This window comes from Gymnodraco acuticeps, unplaced genomic scaffold, assembly GCF_902827175.1.
Source record: "Gymnodraco acuticeps unplaced genomic scaffold, fGymAcu1.1, whole genome shotgun sequence".
In the NCBI taxonomy this organism is placed as follows: Eukaryota; Metazoa; Chordata; class Actinopteri; order Perciformes; family Bathydraconidae; genus Gymnodraco; species Gymnodraco acuticeps.
The window spans coordinates 8,677,123-8,698,850 of record NW_022990238.1 but is presented as its reverse complement, the minus strand read 5'-3'; the positions used below and the strand labels follow the sequence as shown (position 1 = coordinate 8,698,850).

Sequence of the window (21,728 nt, the reverse complement as noted above, 5' to 3'; positions counted from 1 at the left end):
CAACACGCATTCATTAAAAGCCACTGGTATCCTGACCGTCAAAGCATGTGAACAAAACAAAACAACGCAGCTCCGTGCTCTTTCACACACCCATGTACTGTACAACACATTTTTGTCGCTCCACAGGTCGCTCACATGATCAGACATGCATCACCCCTCCCCTTAACCTGGAGCAACATGTCAACATTCAAAACCCGATTTCACCGGATTCTAGTGATCCTTTCTCTCACATGCAGAAACACCTGGCCAAAAGAGTCAAACACTCAGTTCTCCATTTACTTATAACTGCCATGTCTTAACATTATAAACCCACTCTGTCCTCACACTCCTCCCCTCGCTGCTACGCCTGTATCTGCTGCATTCCTAGCATGACATCACCAGAGCTGCGCCTCCTTCCACACTCCCACAGAGTGGAGTAAGGCAGGGAATGAGAGGGAGGAGAGAGGGAGTTTGGAAGTATCCGACACAGGAGAAAACAAGGAACAACAGATAGAAAACTATCGGAAAAAAGGAATACAAATATAACTAAACATTGAATATTTCTGGGAGAAGAACAGCAGGTTCAGCAGCAGGAAGTTGGTAAGGATCAGTCTTCTGTTTGTGGTGACGACAAGCTTTACACGCAACCTGAGGAAAGACTCCGGATTCTGTTGGCCGGTGTAGGTAAAACTTTAAAAGCTTTTTGAACTACTATATTTGTTTACTCCGAGAGTGGAAAAAGAATAGTTTGCAAGTATGTTTTTGTTCTTCTCATGTTAATAATAATATGAAACTTTAATTGTTAAAGCTCAAGGTGCTTAGAGATATGTGATCAGCTTTGCAGAGAACGCCAGCCAATTAAATGGTGCTTTAAATCGTTTATTGTTATTCATTTAAAGGTATAACAGGTCATTTAAAAATTGAATGTGGGACTTCATGTAACACGTGTACATTGTAAGATGTAGTGCTGGAAACTGCTTGGTTTGTGATACATGTTTTTAAATGACATGGCAACTAAAGCTTTTGGAAACCTGCTCCAAAGTTTTTGAAGCAGGGTTGATAAAGCTGAAATAGTATTTTTGGTTAGGTTTTGAGTATCTAGGAAACCACCAGTAGTTATTTCAAATGGATAGTCTTAAAGCTACGCAGTGTGGATATATATCCGTTTTGCATGTATACACAACAGTGCCGGGGACATTTGGAGATGGCTGCTGTTTGAGTGAGTGTTGTGGCTTCTGCTCATGTGTTTGTGTGGCTGAGGCCCTGAGGACAAATTGTGACAAAGGGGGTTGAGCTGAGAGGCTGTTCCACTGTAAGGCTTGTTGTGTACAGCAGCATGAAGATGTCTCACAGAGTTATGGTTATGGTGTGTGTTATCGTCAAGCTTGTTTACCGTTAGAGCACATGATTTACAGTCGCCACGGCATCACACACCCACCTTTCCTTGAAGCATTTGTCCTTTCATATTATTAAATCACTCTCTTCTGTTTTCCCTCTCCCAGGCTTACTCCCAGGATGCCTACCTGACAGGCAACGAACCCTACTCAGGGGGAGCTGAGTACCTCCCACCACCACCCCCCCCTCTGTTACCCACACACCAAGGCCACGCCCCCTGCTGGAAGTCCTCTGTCTGGCTCTATGGGCCAGAACCAGCTGGATAACTGGAGTCGCTGGCCAGGATCTTCAAGCCCCTCTTCCCCCCTGGACAACCGCTCCGCTGTGGGCAGCCCCGCCAGCTGGCAGGAAGGGCGCGCAGGTGAGCCCGGCGGCGTGGGGCACAGCAGCCCGGCCCACCGCACAGAGGAGATCCAGTACGGTATGACCAGCCAGCAGCCTCAGGGCCAGACCAGGGGACGCTCCTACTCTTCCTCTTCCTCATCAGGAGGCCCTTTGTCCAGCCCGCTGCAGGTCCACTACCCGAACCACCACGCTGCCAGCTCCTCTCAGGCACCGCCACGCAAGTCCAGCTCAGCCTGGACGAGCCCCCCCCCTGCCCCAGGTCAGCCATGGCCGCACGGAGCGCCGGCAGCAGGCGCTCTCTGACTGGTACTACAACCAGGTGCCTGAGCGCCCGGGACGCAGCATGCAGACCCGGCACCGCAGCTACTCTCAGGACCGGCTCAGCGACTCCCGGAGGCAGCAGCAGCGGACGGGCGGCTGGCCGCACAGCGCCTCTCAGGACACTCTGATGTTACTGCAGCAGTCAGGACCCGGGCCCCATGGGGAGCCCTACTGGTCCTATGCAGACTGGGAGGGGGGCCCAGGTCCCGGCCACCCTACCACTAACTATACCCGAACCCGCTCTGAAAACCTGCTGGCCCAGTACGATTGCCATGGCCACTCGTTAGAGATGCTGGACCGAGCAGCACCTGCACTGGTCTCGCCTCGGTTTGAGAGGCCGTCCTGGGTTCAGCAGGCTCCCCCGCCGCCCCCCAGGACTGACGCCTACACAAGGCAGGGGAATCATTACGGTGCAGCTCAAGCTCCTCCAATGCCCTGGCAGTCACATTCTAAACACCACCCCCAGACTCACAGCCAGGCCCACTCCCAGCCCCAGCCCCAGCCTCAGCCCCAGCAGCCTGCTCCCCAGAGCAGGCGGCTCCCCTCTGGGCAGAGCATGGACGACCAGCCGGTGGGCTACCGCAGCTACAGCCCCTCTTTTTACCGGAAGACAGGTCGCATCATGCAGCAAGCCCACTCTTTCAGGGACCCTTCGTACTCTGGCCCTCACATGAACTGGAACCCAACGCCAAAAACGAGCCCCCCAGAGGACACCACAGCACCCCTCACTTCTTCTGCTGCGTCTCCACTTGCCTCTGCCACTCCCGAATCCCAGGGCCGAACGTACAGGCCGACAAACCACGAGAGGGAACGAGGGTCCGTGGAGGCAGAGGTGGCACAGACCCAGGAAGTGGTGCTGAGGCAGAAACCTCCTACTGGGCGAAGGAACGCCCATGGCATGCGTCACCCTCACTACGCCCTGCCCATAGACGGGCTAGAACCCTCTTTGTTTTCTCCCGATGCCCAGGATCCTGCCACTAGTTCCACGGGAGATGTAGCCCCTCGGAAACCAAATGGCAACCTTGCCCCACTCCCTATAGAGGACGACTCCCTGGCCTCCATCCCCTACATAGGTAAGCTAAGAATATCTAGGCTTCATCCCTTGTCTCTTCTCTTATACCTTAATTAACTCTAACCTCCAATTAACCTTGAGATTGTATCACTTCCTTTGAAACTGTAACTCACACAGAGTGTTTATTGAATGTTAGTGAAAGCTTAACTAAGAGGAAATGCCAAAACCATTATGCAGACAGAATTATGAATTTTGGGGGAATGTGTGTTTCCTTAAATTCCTTCGTGTCTGTCCATTGAAGCTCCAGGCTCTTCTCAGATGCAGTTTTCATTATCTCATTGTGTGTGTGTGTGTGTGTGTGTGTGTGTGTGTGTTTGCATTGGGTAATACTGCGGCTTCCCACTATTACAGACAGTATTAGTAGTTTGATTGAATAATTTTTTATGGGAGTTCCCAAATCCTGCTGCTTGACCCTGGTGTCTAAGGTCACCTCACCATTCATGTCAAGTCAAGTCAGGACTTCCTGAATGTGTGTTTTTGAATGTGTGTGTGAGCATGGTAGTGCTCCAGATCTACTTCGATTTCTGTAGAATTTCTGCCTGTCATCATTTCTTTTTTTTTCATTTTCTGATCTAAAAGTCACTGAACACATTATTTTATTGCACACGTTAGCATCCTTTGGTACTAAACTCGTATTGTTACCAAAGTGAAAATTGTTCTTGTGAAACATGTTACCATGCTAGCGTTAGCCTTTAGCTAAAAGCACCAAGTACAAGCATAGCTGTAGTCTTGTAGCCTTGATTACTTGTTTTTTTAAAGTGGGCTGTTATTAATAAACAATGTCTGCATCTTCATTACAGTTTGGTTCACTTGGAACCAGTGGCGCCTCCAGAAATGTTTCATAGGGGTGGCCAAATGGGGCCACTGAAAATCTTGGGGTGGCCCACTAAAACCAAGCATTTAATTGTTGACGAGATGAAAACAATGGCAAAGAGAATCACCTACTGATATACTTTGGTTTCTTATTTTACATTTTCTGATACTATTCATCTGAAGTGAATATAATACGGATAGTTAACATTTTACTTCAAACAACATTTAAAAGAACCTTGTTTTGTGTTATGTATACATGTGTTGGTGATTTATTGTTTTGTTTTTTATATATGCTAGTTGTTCTTTCCTTTTTAAAAAGACAAATACAGCTTAATTTAAATAAGTTCCTTTATTGTAAGGCACAACATGTTCAGCATTCTCAACACATACAATACACAACAGCAACACAACATGTTCTTCAGTTATATTATGTCTCTAGGTTATAAATTGTTTTAGACTGAACAAAGCTGTTTGTGTCACACTGGGATCAAAGATGATTGACATGACTTTATTGAATCAAGTTTTAAAACATGATTATTTTATTTCAACAGGACCCAAAAACACAAGGGGTAACATGGTAAATACATACTGTGATTGAACACAAAAACACCATCTATTATTGACCTTTATAGCAAATTCAAAACATTATAAATGATACAAAACACCACCTTTTAGTATTAGACAGAAAATAGGTGACGAGACTATTTTTTTAGATTAGGCCACTGTGGTGAGAGTAATACATATAGCTTGTATTCCATTTGTTTTGTATATGTATATTTATACTTTATAAACAAACTGGTTACCCTTTTTTTAAATTAGCATACAGAACATTATGAAAACAAACTTGACTATTGGTCGGCTCATAACCTCAGAACACAGAAGAGGAAAAACTGCATAGATTCTCGTTTCATTTTGAAGGAGCTGCAGACCTAAAGTGTGTAGAAGACTTAAATGATTACAAAGGTCACAATCACATTAATAAAACTGTACTTAGGTTTTAGTTTCACTTTTACAAAACAGAGTTCCACATGTACTTTCTAGCATGTATGGCCATCTCCTCACTAGCCCTATGCTGCTGCTCCCCTGCCAGCTCTGTCTCTCCTTTACTCATCTTCTTCTTACAATAAGAAGAGATGTCTGTTGACTTTCTCTTCATTTTCTGAAAATTGACATTACTCACAGCAGTGATTAATAGTAGCCGCCTACGCATTACACCAGCCCAGCATACCGACATCAGCTAACATTAACTTGGCAAGCTAAACTAACGCTAACTAGGATAGCCGCCAAAGTGTGACGAATTATACCTGAAGCCAAGCCAGCCTTTACTGAGCCCCGAGCCTGTTTTCCAGGTCTTCCAGCGTTTGTCTCATTTTAATGCCATTGAACACACATTTTGATCAGAATAACAGCTAAAGGTAAGCATATCTCAGTTTTTTGCTACCTAAAGCTAACACACTAAAGCCTAAAGTGTTGTGGGGCTTAACAGGCAACGAACGTATACGACTTACCTTCTAGAAGTCTGGTGGATTTTTGTCAAGTCAGTAGAAAAGTCAGTAGAAAGAAACGTTTTTCTGCAACCTGCTGCTGTCTGTGCGAATCTCAGAGTGGTGCGCGCAAGTATCAGAGTGGTGCGCGCGAGTATCAGAGTGTTACCATGGTAGCAGAGGGAGAGGGAGGGGCTGCACTATGAGCGTTGGAAGCTCAAATCAAGCGATTCGCTGGCTGTGTATTTCTTGTTAAATATCAGATAAACTACTATGCATACGTGACTGGCGAGGCGGTGTGTGTGGTGGGGGGGCCAACAAATATATCAGGGTGGCCATGGCCCCCCCATGGCCCCCCCCTGCTGGCGCCACTGCTTGGAACCTAAATACATTTCCTTATTTACATTAATATTAGCATATGATTAAATGAAAGCAGTGAAATACAATTTTGCATCTAGGAAAACCTTACACAAATTAAAGTATCCTAAAAACATATTCGGTAATAGCCTCTGTGCATGGAGGATGTGCAGTTCTGTGTCTGTGAGCTTTTTTGCATGAATATGTTCTGTACAGTTATGGCCTACATATGTTGCTGTCAGTGGGAGGTGATTGTGGTCATGTCCCGGCTTGTTGTCTGCTCTGAAACCCTCACAGATAAGGGGCTCTGTGGCCTTCGTGTTGGCTTGTATCACTTCTCATGAACAGCAGCCATTAAGTCAAGCCAGACGCAAACAAAGTTTTTCAATCAGGCGAGCCGTGCCTCGGTCACCCTGCCACAGCCTGAGGAAAACAGCCGCTGCTTACCATAACGCCCAATAGATTCAAATCAGCTGACAAGGACGCCTCGACCCAACATGGATCAACTTTACAGTTTTCACCCCAGCCACGCTCAGCCAGAAGAAGATCCTTTAAAAAGAGTGAAACCAGAGGATTCAGTAGGCTTCTCTCTGAGTCTGTGTGTCAGAGCACATTCTTGCCTCGTACCTTCGCATTAAATAAACGAAACCAGGCATTCGGAGCTGCAGGCCGGGGCACGTTTGACGGCCATAAACTGAAACTAGGCTAGCTTCTCCCCATAGACAAGAACGTCGTTTTTCTCTTTCCTTTCTCTTTGACTCTGACAGCGATGCTGATATGATCTGGGACTGTTGGGGAACATTTAATAAGCTGTTGTCATACTTATCTGCAAAGCACAATATCTATGAGGTAGAGACAACAAGGAGAGGCTCTGTCCGATAGCAGATATGTTTTTTTCAAGTCTAGTATATTGTATATTGAACACATTGATTACATTCTTTACAGCTCATTCAATGTGAATTAAACAAGAAGAGGCACGCCCACAGATGCATTATATAACTCTGGAGTCTTACGACATGAATCCTAGCTGTAAATTACCAGGAGGTTTTTGTGGCGGTCCTTGTGGGGAACAGTAGGGGCCCATACTCTCAGCTCCCACCCTCAATGCTGCTATTGTGCTGCTGTGGAAGATGAAGGGGTTTGTGTGGGTGTAAGGAGGTTCAGTCTATGACTATCTTTACTAGTTGGACCCAGCAGAGCAGGACTGAGACCTTCTGTCCCGCTCCCACAAGCCCTCTCGACCCCTCTCCGTTTCGTTTTCTAGATTCCTGGATTTCTTCTCTATGTTTAACTCTCTCTGGGAATTGAACTTTACTTTTTATATCAACCACAATGCAACCGCAGCACCAAGTTTAGAAAAGTAGCAAAAGTTGCCATCTCATGCTGGGTCAGATTTATAGTATTGTTTATAAAGTTGAAATAATTAGCTGATCCATATCAATGATTGATCATTCACTAGAAAAGCACAACTACTTCAATAACCAGTTCATCATTTATGTCATCTTTCGAAGTATAATCTGAATATCTGAGGGTGTTGAACTGTTGGTTGGATTAAACATGCAATTTGCAAGTTATCACCTTCCTAATGCGGACAGCAATCAACACAATAATTGTTAATGAAAATGCCTGTTTTCTTCAATATGACTTTACTGATTTAAAAAATACTTGCCAATTGTTGGCTACATCATTTAGGTGAAGTTAGTGTACAGCTTAATATACATTTGGCTTATTGTATTTAATACAAACAAAGATTTGCAGATAATTAAGTTTCTATTTCTCAAATGTAGGTGTAAGAAAGAAAGAAAGTGTTGGTGATGGTAACTCAATCTTTAGTAGGTCAACACAGCATTGCTCTATGCTTGGTAAGGAGTTTTGGAGGAATTTAAAAGGCAGGGAAAGTTAGTCAAACCTTAATGCAGCGTGTAATAACTTATTTAATTCACCTAAAATAAGTAATAGTAACCAATTGGGCGATGCAGTGTATTCTCACACACCTGCTCTGTCCTTCTTCACCTCTCTCCCTCTGTGTTCCCTGAGTGCTGAGCTCTGATATGTCCTCCTGTAGATTCGGGCAGTGTGCTGCAACACGCTGCCCCCCCCTGCTGGTCCCTCTCTGTTTGTGGCCCGGAGCTCGCTCCCCGGCTGCCTGTTAATGACGGCCTTTGTTAAACCCACAGCCCGGCTATTTCTGGGCAGAGCTGTAAACAGGCAGATTCCTCATCCCAGATTGGAAATGTTTTCCGCCTGATGTCGGACTGTAGCATGCAAAGGAGTAAAGAATAGAACAGAGAGGGTGGTACATGGAAGAAAGCCAGAAGGAAAGAGACACAGAGAGAAAGGTGAAGGGATTACAGGGAATTGCAGAGACAGAGGGGAAAGAAAGGGGGAAATCAATCAGAGCAGGAGTGAGATGAAACACCAGCAATAATTCACCAGAAACAGATCTTTGTGGGGGTGGATCCCAGAGGCTGTGCTGCCCTCTGTAGTTTCCACACAGAACACACCGAAGCCTTGCAGCTCTTCAGTTTAAAATGTCACCGGCAAATCCAGCTTCTCCTCACTTTATGCAAATATTGGGCCAGTCTCTAATGCGGCAGTCAGTCAGGAAGTGCGAGTGTGTTTCACATCCTTTTCCATCAACTGTAACGGATAAAGAAGTGTTGTCTGAGTGACCTATACAAACTACTTTTAGCTTTTTGTCTTGAACATTAAAGCTTCATTTTTGGCACAAGAACTACCACAAAATATGACCTTCAATTAAACACAATATTCTCTTTCGTCCTTATTTGATTGTGACATTTTCACTTGTGTGTATGCCCATATGTATCACACAATAGATTTCATAAAGAACTGAAACCTGGAGCGAGTACATCTCAAAGCTCTCTTACAACCCCCTCTTAGCGACTGAATAGGTCCTCCTATGGCAGCTGGAGACGCAGGTAAATCGTTTTCTATAAACTATTTGCTAATTTTGGTTGTATTTTTCTTCTTTAAGGAGACAAATGTAGAGGTTTTGAATCTTTTAGCTTTGTTGGGATTGATAACTAGGCATATTTTGTGGAATCTAGAAAAGCCTCAGCGTGATTGTCGTATGCCTGGACTGTGCAGTTGAAACACTTTGAAAATAGGACGAAATGGCGAGTCTCTCTGACATAACCCTGTGGTTCCTCGTCAAATCCTCTCCCTTAAAACCTATCCTCTTCCTCACTTAATCCTAATCTAACCGTTTTAATATCCTTCTCTTTCCCTTCTGACATTTTTCTCTAACACGTTACCCTACCCCCCCCCCCCCTTCCTTTCTCACCCGCTCCTTCCCTCGACCCTCCCACAGATGAGCCGACGAGCCCCGGCGCAGATTTACGCGCCCGTCACGTGCCAGCGTCCTCGGTGGTGTCCAGCGGCATGAATTCTGCGCCCGCCGTGGTTACCAGCCCCGCCTCCCCCACCTTCACCTTTCCCCTCACTAGGCTCTTCTCACACGACTGCAGTGAGTGCCCCCCCCTCCCTCCCTCCCCACTGCATGCAGCTGAAAGTATCTTGATTGTGGTTGATGCTCCCTCTTTATACAAGAGAGGAATTTATCATGCATGGGATTTGAAAACCCTCCTGGTTCGTTGTTGTCCTGAATTATATCTTTTAAAGTATTTTTGCCTTTAACTGAGTCTTAAAAGTATTTTTTACTCAAATGAAATGGAAACATTTACCAATTTCTACCAGATTCAAATTGAAATGGTTTTCTTTCTCCAATTTTTTTTGTATCATTCTACCAAAAAGGCGGTTTTCCTTCATCATATTGATTCTAATCCCTACACAAATCTTTCATCTTTGGAAGATTTTCTTTAGAAATGTGTAGAAAATCAAGACTTTCAAGGCTCAATAACAGACAAAACTCTTTGCAAAGATGAGGTTTTAGCAGTGGTGTAACATATGTGCATGCTCTTTTTGTAGATTGCATGTTGGAATGGACTCAAAGAAAAACATACCGTCTGTTCAGGTTTGTTTGTTTGTGCATGAAGCTGAAGGTTTAGAATACAAATGGCTGTTGGGTCAAATTTGATATATGTAGACGACGTGCATGATACGTTTCTTGAAACAGATGCATGTCAGTCTGGGTTGACAGAGGCTACACCTGCATGCCAGTGGTGAGAAAATGTACCGGAGTTTAATTTAATTTAATCCAACCCACGAGCCCAGCTCATCTCCCCACGTCCATCCTAACCACGCCACTCAAACTCCCACCCCCTCCTCCACCTCCTCCTGCTTCACCCCTCTCCTAATCCAACACCCTCCCCTCCGGTGATTGGCATTACATCAACATTCTGTCTTTCTGTCTGTCTCTTTCTCTTTGTTTCTCTCTCTCTCTCTCTCTGCTCATTCATCCTCTCATCGAGCAGGCAGTATTAAATCCGGTCGCCGTTCCTCCTATCTTCTAGCCATCACCACGGAGCGCTCCAAGTCATGTGACGAAGGACTCAACACGTTCAGAGAGGAAGGCCGAGTCTTCTCGTGAGTACACAAACTGTCTGTTGATAGATTAAATATTTCTTTGCAGGCAGACTAGTTGAAAGTTAACACTCAGTTGTGTTGTTGTGCTTCACAGGAGGCTACCAAAGAGAGTGAAGAGCTTCTTCACCGACGGGGTGAGTTCTTCTTTTTCATCTAATCCTTCTTTTTTATAAATCCTTTCCTTTCTCACTGCTTTACTTGTGCAGGTTCAAGGTTACTGCTTCGTTAAATCACAATCCTATTACCATTCTGAAAGTCATATATATAATGGCTTTTTTCTGCTATTGAAATGTCCCTGGTTTTGTTTCAGTCTCTGGACAACCTTGGGACAGCTGAGGAGGTTCGATCTAAACGCCACTCCACCTCAGAGCTAGGAAACATAATTTACAGCGACGTCCGACAAGAAGGATGGCTGCACTTCAAACAAATCCTCACAGAGAAGGGCAAGGTGGGCACCCCAGGCCTGATAACAACACACCTGAAGGCAGAACAGCATTCAAAGCTATCACTCACATTTCATCTTTCCTCCACAGAAGGTTGGCAGCGGCATGCGTCCGTGGAAGAGAGTCTTTTCTGTGCTGCGCTCCCATTCGCTGTTCCTCTACAAGGACAAGAGGGAGGCGGTGCTCCGCGGGGCCACCATTGGAGGAGCGGCCGAGGACGAGCAGCCAATCAGCATCCGGGGCTGCCTGGTGGACATTGCGTACAGCGAGACCAAGCGGAAGCACGCCCTGCGGCTGACCACTCAGGACTTCTGCGAGTACCTGCTGCAGGCGGAAGACCGGGAGGACATGCTGGAATGGATCAAGGTCATCAGGGAGAACAGCAAGACGGACAGCGAGGTCAGAGGACGCACCTTCACCTGTCGGACTGTAACCTCTGCTGTGTGTTGTTGTAACACCACTGTGTTTGTTTGTTGCAGGAGCTCGGCTTCTCCAGGCAGGCCCTCATCAACAAGAAGCTGAATGACTACAGGAAACAGAGGTGAGTCACCTAATGATACATTTGTAAACTGAACATATTGAAGCTGCTTTTACCACCGCACTCATCTGTTGTCATGCCTGACAGCTGGAGTTAAACCCGTCTCTCTGTCTCCCTCTGCAGTCCAACAGGCAGCAAGCCCGACTCCTCTCCCAGGATGCATCGCATGAAGCCTCCCTTCATGCACAGCAAGGCAGAAAACGCTGCTGGGGCGCCACGCTCTCCCAAACCAGAGGGCAAAGGTCAGTGTAAGGGAAAGACAAATTAAACATAACGGCAGTATGCTCCTACCACTCTTTGTGCGAAAATACAACGGTTAAATATCAATAATAAATCAATTAATTAAGAGGGAGCTGACTTTTTAATCATTCACGAGTTGGAAACAATTATGGTAGCACAGCGCAGGGTAATTCTATTTTATGCTCAGAAGAAATGAGTACAATTAAATAATAAGTATACATTGTCACTCCACTCCAGGACACAAGGATCATACCTCTGACTTACAGCCAAAGTTCAACAGTGATAAGGTGTCTTTTTATATATGTTTTAGTAAGACTACAAATTAACATCCCACCAAATATCTTTCTTTTTGATGCAACCTATTTTCCTTTCAATTGTACTCTTTGAAATTACTTCACTTGTTTTCTAGAAATTATGCATTTTATATTACAATCTTTCTGCATGTAGGTATTACCTCAAATCAGTTTATGTCATCCCTTATTCCTTTTAAGCAACACTTATGCAGCTGTAAGACCCAGTTAAGTCTTTTTTGTATCAAAGCCTTTTCTCTTAAGTACTGGGTGCACCAAGAAGCAAATGCGGAGGCCTCATGTGACGCAGCTAAAGTTTTTGTTGACCTGTCTTTAGATGAGAGCGGCCCTCCGAAGTCTCCGTGGAGTATCAACATCATGAAGAAGACGAAGAAGTCTGGCCCTAAAGCTTTTGGTGTGCGCTTGGAGGATTGTCAGCCAGGTGTAAATAACAAGGTTAGCCTCAAAATCATCCTTCATACCTGAAAGTAAGAAAACAGACTTTCTAAATAAGGTTTTCAATGGGATTAAAACCTGTCTGTTTCAATCCCAGTTCATCCCGTTGATTGTGGAGATCTGCTGTGGGCTGGTGGAGGAGATGGGTCTGGAGTACACAGGGATCTACAGAGTCCCCGGGAACAACGCCATGGTGTCAAGTCTTCAGGATCAGCTCAACAAGGGCGTCGAAATTAACCCTGCAGAGGAGGTGAGGAAATACAAATACACCTGTACTAAAAGCTACTTAAAATATAAACTGCTAAAGTGACAGTTTTCATTTAACTTTACTCAACAAAGCTGAAGCATTAGATAGTTGACCATCTCTTTCTTTTGCTGTCAACAGAAGTGGCAAGACCTCAATGTTGTCAGCAGTTTACTCAAATCCTTCTTCAGGAAACTTCCAGAGCCGCTCTTCACCAACGGTGAGTCCTAACATGTCTCAACGAGCCGTCCAAACACATACCTGCAACAGCCAGGCATTCATATCAAACCTTTACTTGTATTCTAATATTTAAACGTACTTTACAGACAAGTACAATGACTTCATCGACGCAAATCGGATAGACAGTGCATCAGAGAGACTAAAAACCATGAATAAACTGGTATGTATTTGTCTGTGTTCATGAACACATTTGAACAGGATAACTGAAGTGTGTGTGTGTGTGTGTGTGTGTGTGTGTGTGTGTGTGTGTGTGTGTGTGTGTGTGTGTGTGTGTGTGTGTGTGTGTTGTGTGTGTGTGTGTGGTGTGTGTGTGTGTGTGTGTGTGTGTGTGTGTGTGTGTGTGTGTGTGTGTGTGTGTGTGTGTGTGTGTGTGTGTGTGTGTGTGTGTGTGTGTGTGTGTGTGTGTGTGTGTGTGTGTGTGTGTGTGTGTGTGTGTGTGTGTGTGTGTGTGTGTGAAGTCTGGCAGGTTGAACAGGCTCATCACTATTGTCATTCCTCATGTTTGTCATTCGCAGATCAGAGACCTGCCCCGATTATTATTACGACACTCTGAAGTTCCTGGTCGTTCACCTGAAGACTGTAGCCGACAGCTCAGATAAAAACAAGGTGTGTGAGAGAACACTATGACGGTATTTTTGGGCCATTGTAGGTCAGAAACTAAAATACCTGGGGGGTGGGTAATTATCTGAAGAAAAACGTTGAGCTTTCCTGAGGATAAAATGTTTAATTTACAAGAGAGAAAGTGGTAGATTTACGAGAACAATAGAGACAAATGTACTAGAATAAACATTCATTGAAGTTTTTTTGTAAAAGAAACCACATCTGGATCTGGATCTGGATTAATACTGAGCAGAACCCAGAGGTATCACGCTCAGTGGGGGATGGATGATCCCCGCTAAATGTCTCTTAAAATTTGCCGGAAGCACTCCACGGTTTCTGCGATGACAGCTTCTTCTGGTAGCAAGTTCCACTCTCTGATTGTTCTCGGAAAGAAGGAGTATTTAAGAGTGTCACTAGTTGCGAAAATTCGCTCGAAGTTCAAAGAGTTGGCTTTGCGGGTTGCACTTCTTCTAACTGGCTCTAGGTACATTGATGCATCAATGGCTGAGATGTTATGGACAATCTTGAAGAAGAGAACCAAACGAGCCAATCGCCGCCTTTCACTTAAATCCACCCAGTTCAACCGCTTGAGCATTTCTGTGACACTGCCGTCCCATTCATAATCTCCAAAAATGAATCTTGCTCCTCTTCTTTGTACTGATTCCAGGGCATCACTGTCTTTATCAGTGTAGGGGTCCCAGACCGAGCTGGCGTACTCTAGTTTAGAACGTACTAGGGCCACAAAAGCTGTCTCCTTCAGTTTCTGGGGACAGCATCCCAAACATTTCATGGCAATCCTTATTTATATTTTTTTACCTGAGTTTTTTATTGTAAATATGTATCTTTCATATCAAAGAATTTCTGAGTTTAGTCTTTTTAATTTACAATCACATTTTGTATGCAGATTTACAACTTTTGACTTTATTCACTCTATTTTCATACATTTCAAAATATACAACCCTTCTCTTCCGACTGTAATAAAAAAAAATGTCACTTACAATGGCCCTGTTACACTGTTGTAAGAAAGAGAGCTTTTGAAATGTAATTTTAATGTAATCACTTATCACTATGATGTCCTTGGTATTAACATTTTATCTTGGCGTAGATGGAGCCCCGTAACCTGGCTCTGGTGTTCGGGCCGACTCTGGTCCGGACGTCTGAGGACAACATGAAGGACATGGTCACACACATGCCTGATCGCTACAAGATAGTAGAGACGCTCATCCAACATGTGAGACCTGCAACACACACACACACACACACACACACACACACACACACACACACACACACACACACACACACACACACACAAAAATAACCAATTATCATTTTCATGCTAAATATTTCTGTCTCTGTGTCATTTTGAAAGTGCAACTGGTTTTTCGCTGAGGAGCAAGACGAGGATGAAAAGGTATGCATCCCATAATGTTTCTTTATATTTGCAGATTAAAGGTCTTAATAAAATAATCTAAAGACTCAGTTTAGGATGTACAATAGCTCTGAAAACCTGTAAGTAATGTGCATTATTTTGTGTGTCACTTAATTATCTGAGAAAGGTTTCAAGTTGGTGTGAAATAACTAGAGTAAAAGCTCAAAAACGATTCTGTCACGAGTTATGAAATATAAGTATACTCTCCTCATTCTACTGCTGCAAACCGCTTTCTTTTCTCTTGTTTTAAGATGAGGACATTAACAAAGTCTTATAAATATTAATATAACAAAATACAATAAACCACAAGAAAACTTGCCACAGTTACATATTCTTTCCTCATGTTTAATCTGAGATAAAATGACTGTTGTAGTTTATTTACTGTGCTGAGTAGTTAGCCGGCAAAGGACACCACTATAACTCAACTATTTACAGTTCATTTCAAATGTTTTTTCAACATTAGTGCTGTTTAATAAAACCAATAAGTCACTCTGTTGTTGACACATAACCAACGTGGCTTTACATTTTAATTGCTGTTTTAAATGTGTGGTTGAGAGCATAGACAAAACATTGCTGACATCAAAATCTGTATCTGTAAACATATCATATCTTTTAGGACGTCAGTTCCCTTCCCTGCACACTGTAAAAGTGATCTGCTTGAATTCTCAGTAAGTAATCATTTTCTTTCTTTCTCTCCCATCCAGACGCCGGTGGACACGCAGGACGTGCAGCCCGCCCCCAACATCGACCACCTGCTGTCCAACATCGGCAGGACGTGTCTGCTCGGTGAGGCGTCAGGTGAGCGCTGCTAACCGCTCTTAGTCAACAAGCGTACAACTTGCAACAAACCGTCCAATAGCATTGTGGGCAGTTATAATCAAAAGTATTGCTGCTTTCAGTTTATAGCTGTAAGTAGGGAATTTCCCAGTAGTGTGCCATTATTACATCCTTTGGCTCCAGTGAGAGAAAACAACTGTCAGATCTTATTTACGTTTATTCTGAATTGAGACTTAATTGTTATGAATCTTTGAAACCACTGAAGATAGAACTCTTTAAAAAAAACCTGTTTTAAAAAGAAGTCATCTCTATAGCGATGGCCTGGCTTGAGAATTCTAGAGCCTCCTTGGAAGATTGTTCAAGTTTAAACCCAGAATTCCCTTCTTTTGGACAGAACTTGAAGGCAGCATGAGCAACAGAAGTCTTAGACCTGTTAGCCCTCGTAATGTTCTTGTGTTTAATAGTGTGCCTACACTCTCTTCTCTCTGCTGACCTCTTTTTTTCCAACACGTTGCTCACCTTTCACTTTCTCTGTACATTTCTGCATTTCCTTCTCTTAGCTGAGCCTGTGGAGCAGCCACTGCGGTAGGACGGGAACTCCCCAGGCAATGTGTGTGTGTGTGCGTGCGTGTGCAATCAATCCGTGCCTCATTGTGAAAGTGAAATAATGTATGTTTGTGTAGGTGAGAGAGACTGTGAGTGTTGGTGATGGTGTGTGTCTCCATGGTCTCCGTTACCCTCCTTAAAGTCAGCGTCTCCTCTCAGGCTCTGTAAGAACACGCCACTTCAGTCTGACTAATGAATTAACGGCTGACTGGATGCTCTCCGTCTCTTAAAGCTGCTGTATCTGACACAGGAGTGTAAACGGTGGTCTGTCACTGAGAGACCACCCCCTCACTATGGATCCTGTAGTCAAGCACTGCACTCCACTCACATTTCAGTCCGATCATCAGGCTCCTAACACACGCTGAGCTCCAAAGGGACTCTAGGTGGCGCCAATTCCTTTGTTTATTACTGTTGAATTTCCAATAAAAACTTAAGTTTAGGTTCAAATTAATATTAAAAGTAGCTCACTTGTGATGTCTGCAAAGAAGAAGCCAAGTCTATTTAATTAGCCAAAGATCCCGAGCAAATATATGCCTGAAAGGGCTTGACAATATCAATTTGTATTTTACATTTTTTGGTATGGCACTTTATCAAAAAGTGGTTATATACAATAAAACTCAAAAGCAGCAACAATATATCATATAAAAATCAAGGGGTATATATTATGTAAACAGATGTAATTAACCTACCGACAAACAGAAATATAATTTGGATCAGATCACAAAAAATATACAAAAATAGGATTTAAGGGGTATACAGGAGAAACGTTGGTAAAGAAAACCTCACTGATTCAGAGTAAAGCTGAACAGTTAATCAGAATATGGGCTAGGGCAAAATCCAAATACCAGAGGGTGCAAAAATAATGATTAAAGTTTGTCAACTGTCATTGTTAGTACATGAGGAACCAATCGAGAGCCTCTTAAACTCCAAACATGTTATAATCATGCACTTAGTGAAAGAAAACAGCTTTTATCCTGTGTTGGTGTGTCTGTGAGGGAATGTGTGCCAAAATGATTTCTGCCATCACGCCTCCAATCTCTGCCTTCCGTCACTGATTGATTGTCATCAGTGTGATTTCGGTGTTGTCATCGGTGTGTGCCGTGGTTTCCTAATGCCTCCAACACCAAACCCTGCTCCCCAATCATTGTTTCTCCTTCACACGTCTACATGTGTGTCTTGGTGTCAGTCATGATCGGAGGGCACAGAGGAAAATGAAGAGAGGAATTCATCTTTTAATTTATATTTTTTGCAATCAGGGAAGGGGAAAAAATATTGAGACTTTCAAGCATGTTCTGATGTCACAGCAGGTGCTCTCCTATTAACAGCTGATGGAAAACACCTGCTGCTACATCAACAATGAAATAGTGCAGAAGCAGTCCCCTTTGATTTGTGATGTATTCTATACACCACCTGCCTCTGTGCCCTCCTGCATGATTTGACTTTAGTAAACTTCAATGGTTCTGACCTATTTTTATTTCGTCCCCAGACTCAACCAACAGTGACTCAGCGAAATCAAAGGTAATGTCTTTTACATTATGTTATGCTGAAAAGTTAGATCCTGCAAAAATGAAACCTACATGAAAATAAGTCTTTTTTTAATGTTGAAATACACATAATAAGTGATCATTAATATAATAAGTATGATTATATTGTATTTATTTGTATTGCCTTCCCATTGATGCCATAGTAGTTAAGCATATACCAGTATTGAGAAAATGTAGTGTTATGTATCAAAGTGTCACGGTAACCTTTTATTTATTTTTTTCAGGGGTCGTGGGGGTCAAAGAAAGACATCACATCCAAGGACTTCCTGGCTCTGTCCATCATGTCAGCTGTCACGGGCCGCAAACGCAGGAAGCGCCATAACGCCCGCCGTGTGGGCAGCAGCACTGACGACGACTCAGAGCACGAGCCAATCAAAGCCGGACATTTAGTGGCAGGGGGGGAAGAGGGGGCGGGCTTGCCGGAAGGAGACACTGCACCTCGAGCAGAGGGAGAGGAGGACGACGATGAAGAGGAAGAGGAAGAAGAGGAAGACCAGGAAGTTGTAGAAAGCGGAGTGAAAGAGGTGGTAGGAGAGCAGGTGGTGACGGTTGATCCCGGCCGGACGTGCAGTAAAGAGGAAGAGGAGGCAGGAGGAAGGCCGGCAGCCACGTTGCTGCTAGAGGAGGAGGAGGTCCGGGTGAAGGGGCCGCCGTGGAGAGCTCCAGAGGACGCTCGCTCTATTGTTTCCGGTTACTCCACCCTCTCCACGTTGGGGCGGAGCCTGGGGTCCGAGGGGAGGGGGGGCGATGCTGATGACGAGCACAGCGAGCTGGTGAGCGAGACGGACAACGAGAGCGGCTTCGCCTCGCGCTCCCTCACCCAGGAGAGACCGGAGAAACACCCGACACCACCCGTGAACACGCAGGCGGCCCCCCGCAGCTTCCTCTACACCCACTACAAGGCCCCTGCCCTCTCACCCACAAACCTGCTGGCCCCGCCCACAGCGCTTACACACACGCCAGACTCTGCAGACAGGAGTGAGGGAGAGGCGCGGTCCACCACACCTTCGTCCTCCTCCTTCTCCTCCTCCTCCACCACTCACAGACTGCACTCGCGGCCTTCCTTCAACTCCCACAAGCTGATCCAGTGCGACACCCTGGCCAGGAAGAAGCTGAAGTCTGAGAAGGGGAAGGCTCGGTCCCTTGACCTGCTGGAGCTGCAGGCCGCCGCGGCTGAGGCCCACGCTGCTGGCTCTGGGTCAGATGGTACGTCCAGAGTGAGGAGGGAGACCCCCAGAACTAACCCCTCCTCCGGCAGCAGTCAGGAGAGCCTGCACCCGGCCCGGCTCAAACCCTCCCTGCCCCCCAGCGAGGCCTCCTCCTTCACCCCCACCGGCCCTGGGGGCAGGTCTCTGGCGGATCAGGTCCGCGCCCGCCTGCTGGGCTCGGCCGACGACCTGCGCAGCGTGGGACTGAGGAAACCACTTTCACCAGAGACCAGGAGGAAGAGGAGGGCCTGGCGCAGACACACGGTGGTGGCCTCCCCAACAGAGATCTCTGAGAAGAGACCCCCGCTGACCGTCAGTGACTTCCCCCTGTCCCCCATAACTCAGAACCAGATGAAAACACTGCCTCGGGACGCAGAGGGGCTTGAACAAGAACCGGCTACACGTCAAGCCCCCACCTCCAGATTCCACCAGTACCTGTGAGCCCCTCTAGCCGAGCCGCTGACTGCAGGTCAGTAGGCCGGCAGCAGCGTCAACATGGTTGTGGTTAATTGCCAGGTGCAACACAGTGTACCAATGAAGAGCAGCCCACCTTTTTATTTTCCATTAGCTCCATTTGCATGGCGAGGGGCATTCCAGTGTTGCCAAAGCTTTTCTTTCCATGTGTGTGCTTTTACAGAAATAAAACGGAAGCAGACCTCACCATAATCACTGTTACAGCCAAGAATTCCCATACTAGTAATGACCAGTCATCCTTCCCCTCTTCTCTAGCGTACTTCTAAAAAGACATACATTCATTAAAATCCAAGTGGACGCTGAAAATGCAAAGTCCCACTGAGAAAATGATGCTTCTGGTCAAAGAAGGGTTTAACAGTAACTGTTACAAAATCTTATCTGAACCGACTTCAGTGAGCCATACGAGACAGCCTCACACCTCTAATTACAGAAAAGCTCATTGGTTGTTTAAAAAGCATTTCAAGAGGGAAGTCAAATGATTTTTTATATCAGTTTTTGTATTTTGTCTCTCCTCAGACCACGGACACTGTAAGACATTTATATTCCAAACAACAGACATAGTCGGACACAAACACCCTCGTGTCTCGTTGCTTGTTAATACTGTTAATGTGTTCATATCTGAGCGTGCAGGTGTTTGTGTTGAACAATTTTGTAACATTTGTACAAAGCCTTGTTAAGTTAACCTTGTAAATATAAATATTATGTTATCATATTTGTTTTTTTTAGTTCCTTTTTTATGGTTTACAAAAGTGCTAAAAAAGTGCACAGTCATTTCTTTCAAGATGTTACTTGAAATGTTTCCCTTAATATATTCTTTTTTTTATATTCAATATATATATTATATATATTTTGTATTAAAGTTTTAAAAAAGTATGTTTATTGTGATTTCACCTCTTGGGTGTACCTGTTCACAGGAGATAAGATAAACGGTTCCTTACTTCCTCAAAGATGGCCTTCCTCTCTGATTCTCAGCACTGTGCAGCAAACCTTTATAAGATACAGTTCCTGGTGACTATACTTCCAACAATGTTGCATCAACATGTACACAAACGATCTACATGTAGCAAATAGAAATCTGGTCATTATTACAATATCATTTGAAGGCAGCTACACTTTGATAGCTGACCTCATTGTTTCTGTTCTGTCTGAGCATTGCCTCTTCAGATCTGCTCATATTTGCTGAGCTCAAGACAAAGAGCGTTCTTTCTTGTTAAGGAGAAGCCTCGGGCTGTTTAGCAGGCGTTGGAAATATTGTGTAGGACATACAAGTCGCTACATTTTCACCTCTGTTAATGGTGATCTTTGTGTTTCTCACCACATACCCTCCGTGTAGGGGTTCATCTCTCTGCAGGTGTATTACCTTGGGGTTGCATGAGGAGGAGTTTCCATAAGGTCTGATAAATCCTCCCTGCCTGGGGGAATGGTACATTTGAGGAAAGGAGTACAGAATGTTTTCATCTGTCATCTCCATTTCCCATTCAAACAGGAGGCGCAACTTCCAAAGTCATGGGACTCGCTTTCATCTGACCAAATAACCCAGTGAGAAATAATAATAAATGATGAGTTATAGTCTTGTCTTACCTCAAGATGTTTTCTACAAAGTGCCTGATTTCTGGAATGTGTTTTTGTTCTGCAGTGCCATGGTCTGTTCTTATCTTCCCGTTTCCTTTGGTTCGTTCCTGGGTCTCCGCCCTCCTCTCCTGTGGTTGATGGTATAACTAAGGCACTGACCCAAAGATGTGTACATTTAATACAAGGGCTCTAATTGTGAGGCTGTTATTTAAAATAAAATAATTAAAAAGCACACGTCAAACCAAGGACATGTCTATGCACTCTCTTTGCCTTTAACACAGGCATTAACAGCTATCACCACTGCTGCAAAGAGGGAAGATGCATAGTTCTCTCTCAGCTGCTTTTTTAACAGACCTCGGTCCTATCTCTCTGCCTAGTTGATCCACAGTGTGTGAATATGGTACACCTGACAAGCCCTACCCTGAACCGGCATTAGCTCATGTCAGACAACAATTTCTTACAGATAAACCAACAGCCCAAGAAAACTCAACAAGTCAGTGTGTTGTGATTTTTATCCAATGTCTCGTATTTTAAAAATCGTTTTTGTACATACTATCTTAATATGTAACATATTGTATTGTGTACATTTGGAATTGCTTTTTGAGTATACCTAATATGAAAATGACTGGACTTAAAAAGGTTGTCCGCCTGAAACCATTTCCCTCATGGCTGTGTGCTTTAAAGCAAGGTTATATGATGTAAATAAACAGAACTATGTTTAAAGAAAAATGTTCACATGTGTATTTGTTTTTAAGGATTTTGTAACACTAGCCCAGGGAGAGTGAGGCTCAT

At 44.4% G+C, this 21,728-nt stretch overlaps 1 protein-coding gene across 1 annotated transcript in view; it reads left to right on the top strand.

Moving 5' to 3' along the window:
- Nucleotides 1–21,665, top strand: part of arhgap23a (Rho GTPase activating protein 23a) — a 34,930-nt gene extending 13,265 nt beyond the window's left edge. The window contains 20 exon segments of the mRNA XM_034219598.1: nucleotides 1,482–1,553; nucleotides 1,555–1,962; nucleotides 1,964–3,113; nucleotides 9,098–9,253; nucleotides 10,161–10,272; nucleotides 10,367–10,406; nucleotides 10,583–10,720; nucleotides 10,806–11,114; nucleotides 11,195–11,256; nucleotides 11,377–11,495; nucleotides 12,121–12,239; nucleotides 12,337–12,489; nucleotides 12,625–12,703; nucleotides 12,810–12,887; nucleotides 13,244–13,329; nucleotides 14,429–14,554; nucleotides 14,696–14,737; nucleotides 15,460–15,553; nucleotides 17,625–17,656; nucleotides 17,907–21,665. Coding sequence (XP_034075489.1) covers nucleotides 1,482–1,553; nucleotides 1,555–1,962; nucleotides 1,964–3,113; nucleotides 9,098–9,253; nucleotides 10,161–10,272; nucleotides 10,367–10,406; nucleotides 10,583–10,720; nucleotides 10,806–11,114; nucleotides 11,195–11,256; nucleotides 11,377–11,495; nucleotides 12,121–12,239; nucleotides 12,337–12,489; nucleotides 12,625–12,703; nucleotides 12,810–12,887; nucleotides 13,244–13,329; nucleotides 14,429–14,554; nucleotides 14,696–14,737; nucleotides 15,460–15,553; nucleotides 17,625–17,656; nucleotides 17,907–19,331 — 4,800 coding nt within the window. The 3' untranslated portion in view covers nucleotides 19,332–21,665.
- The last annotated feature ends 63 nt before the right edge of the window (nucleotides 21,666–21,728 follow it).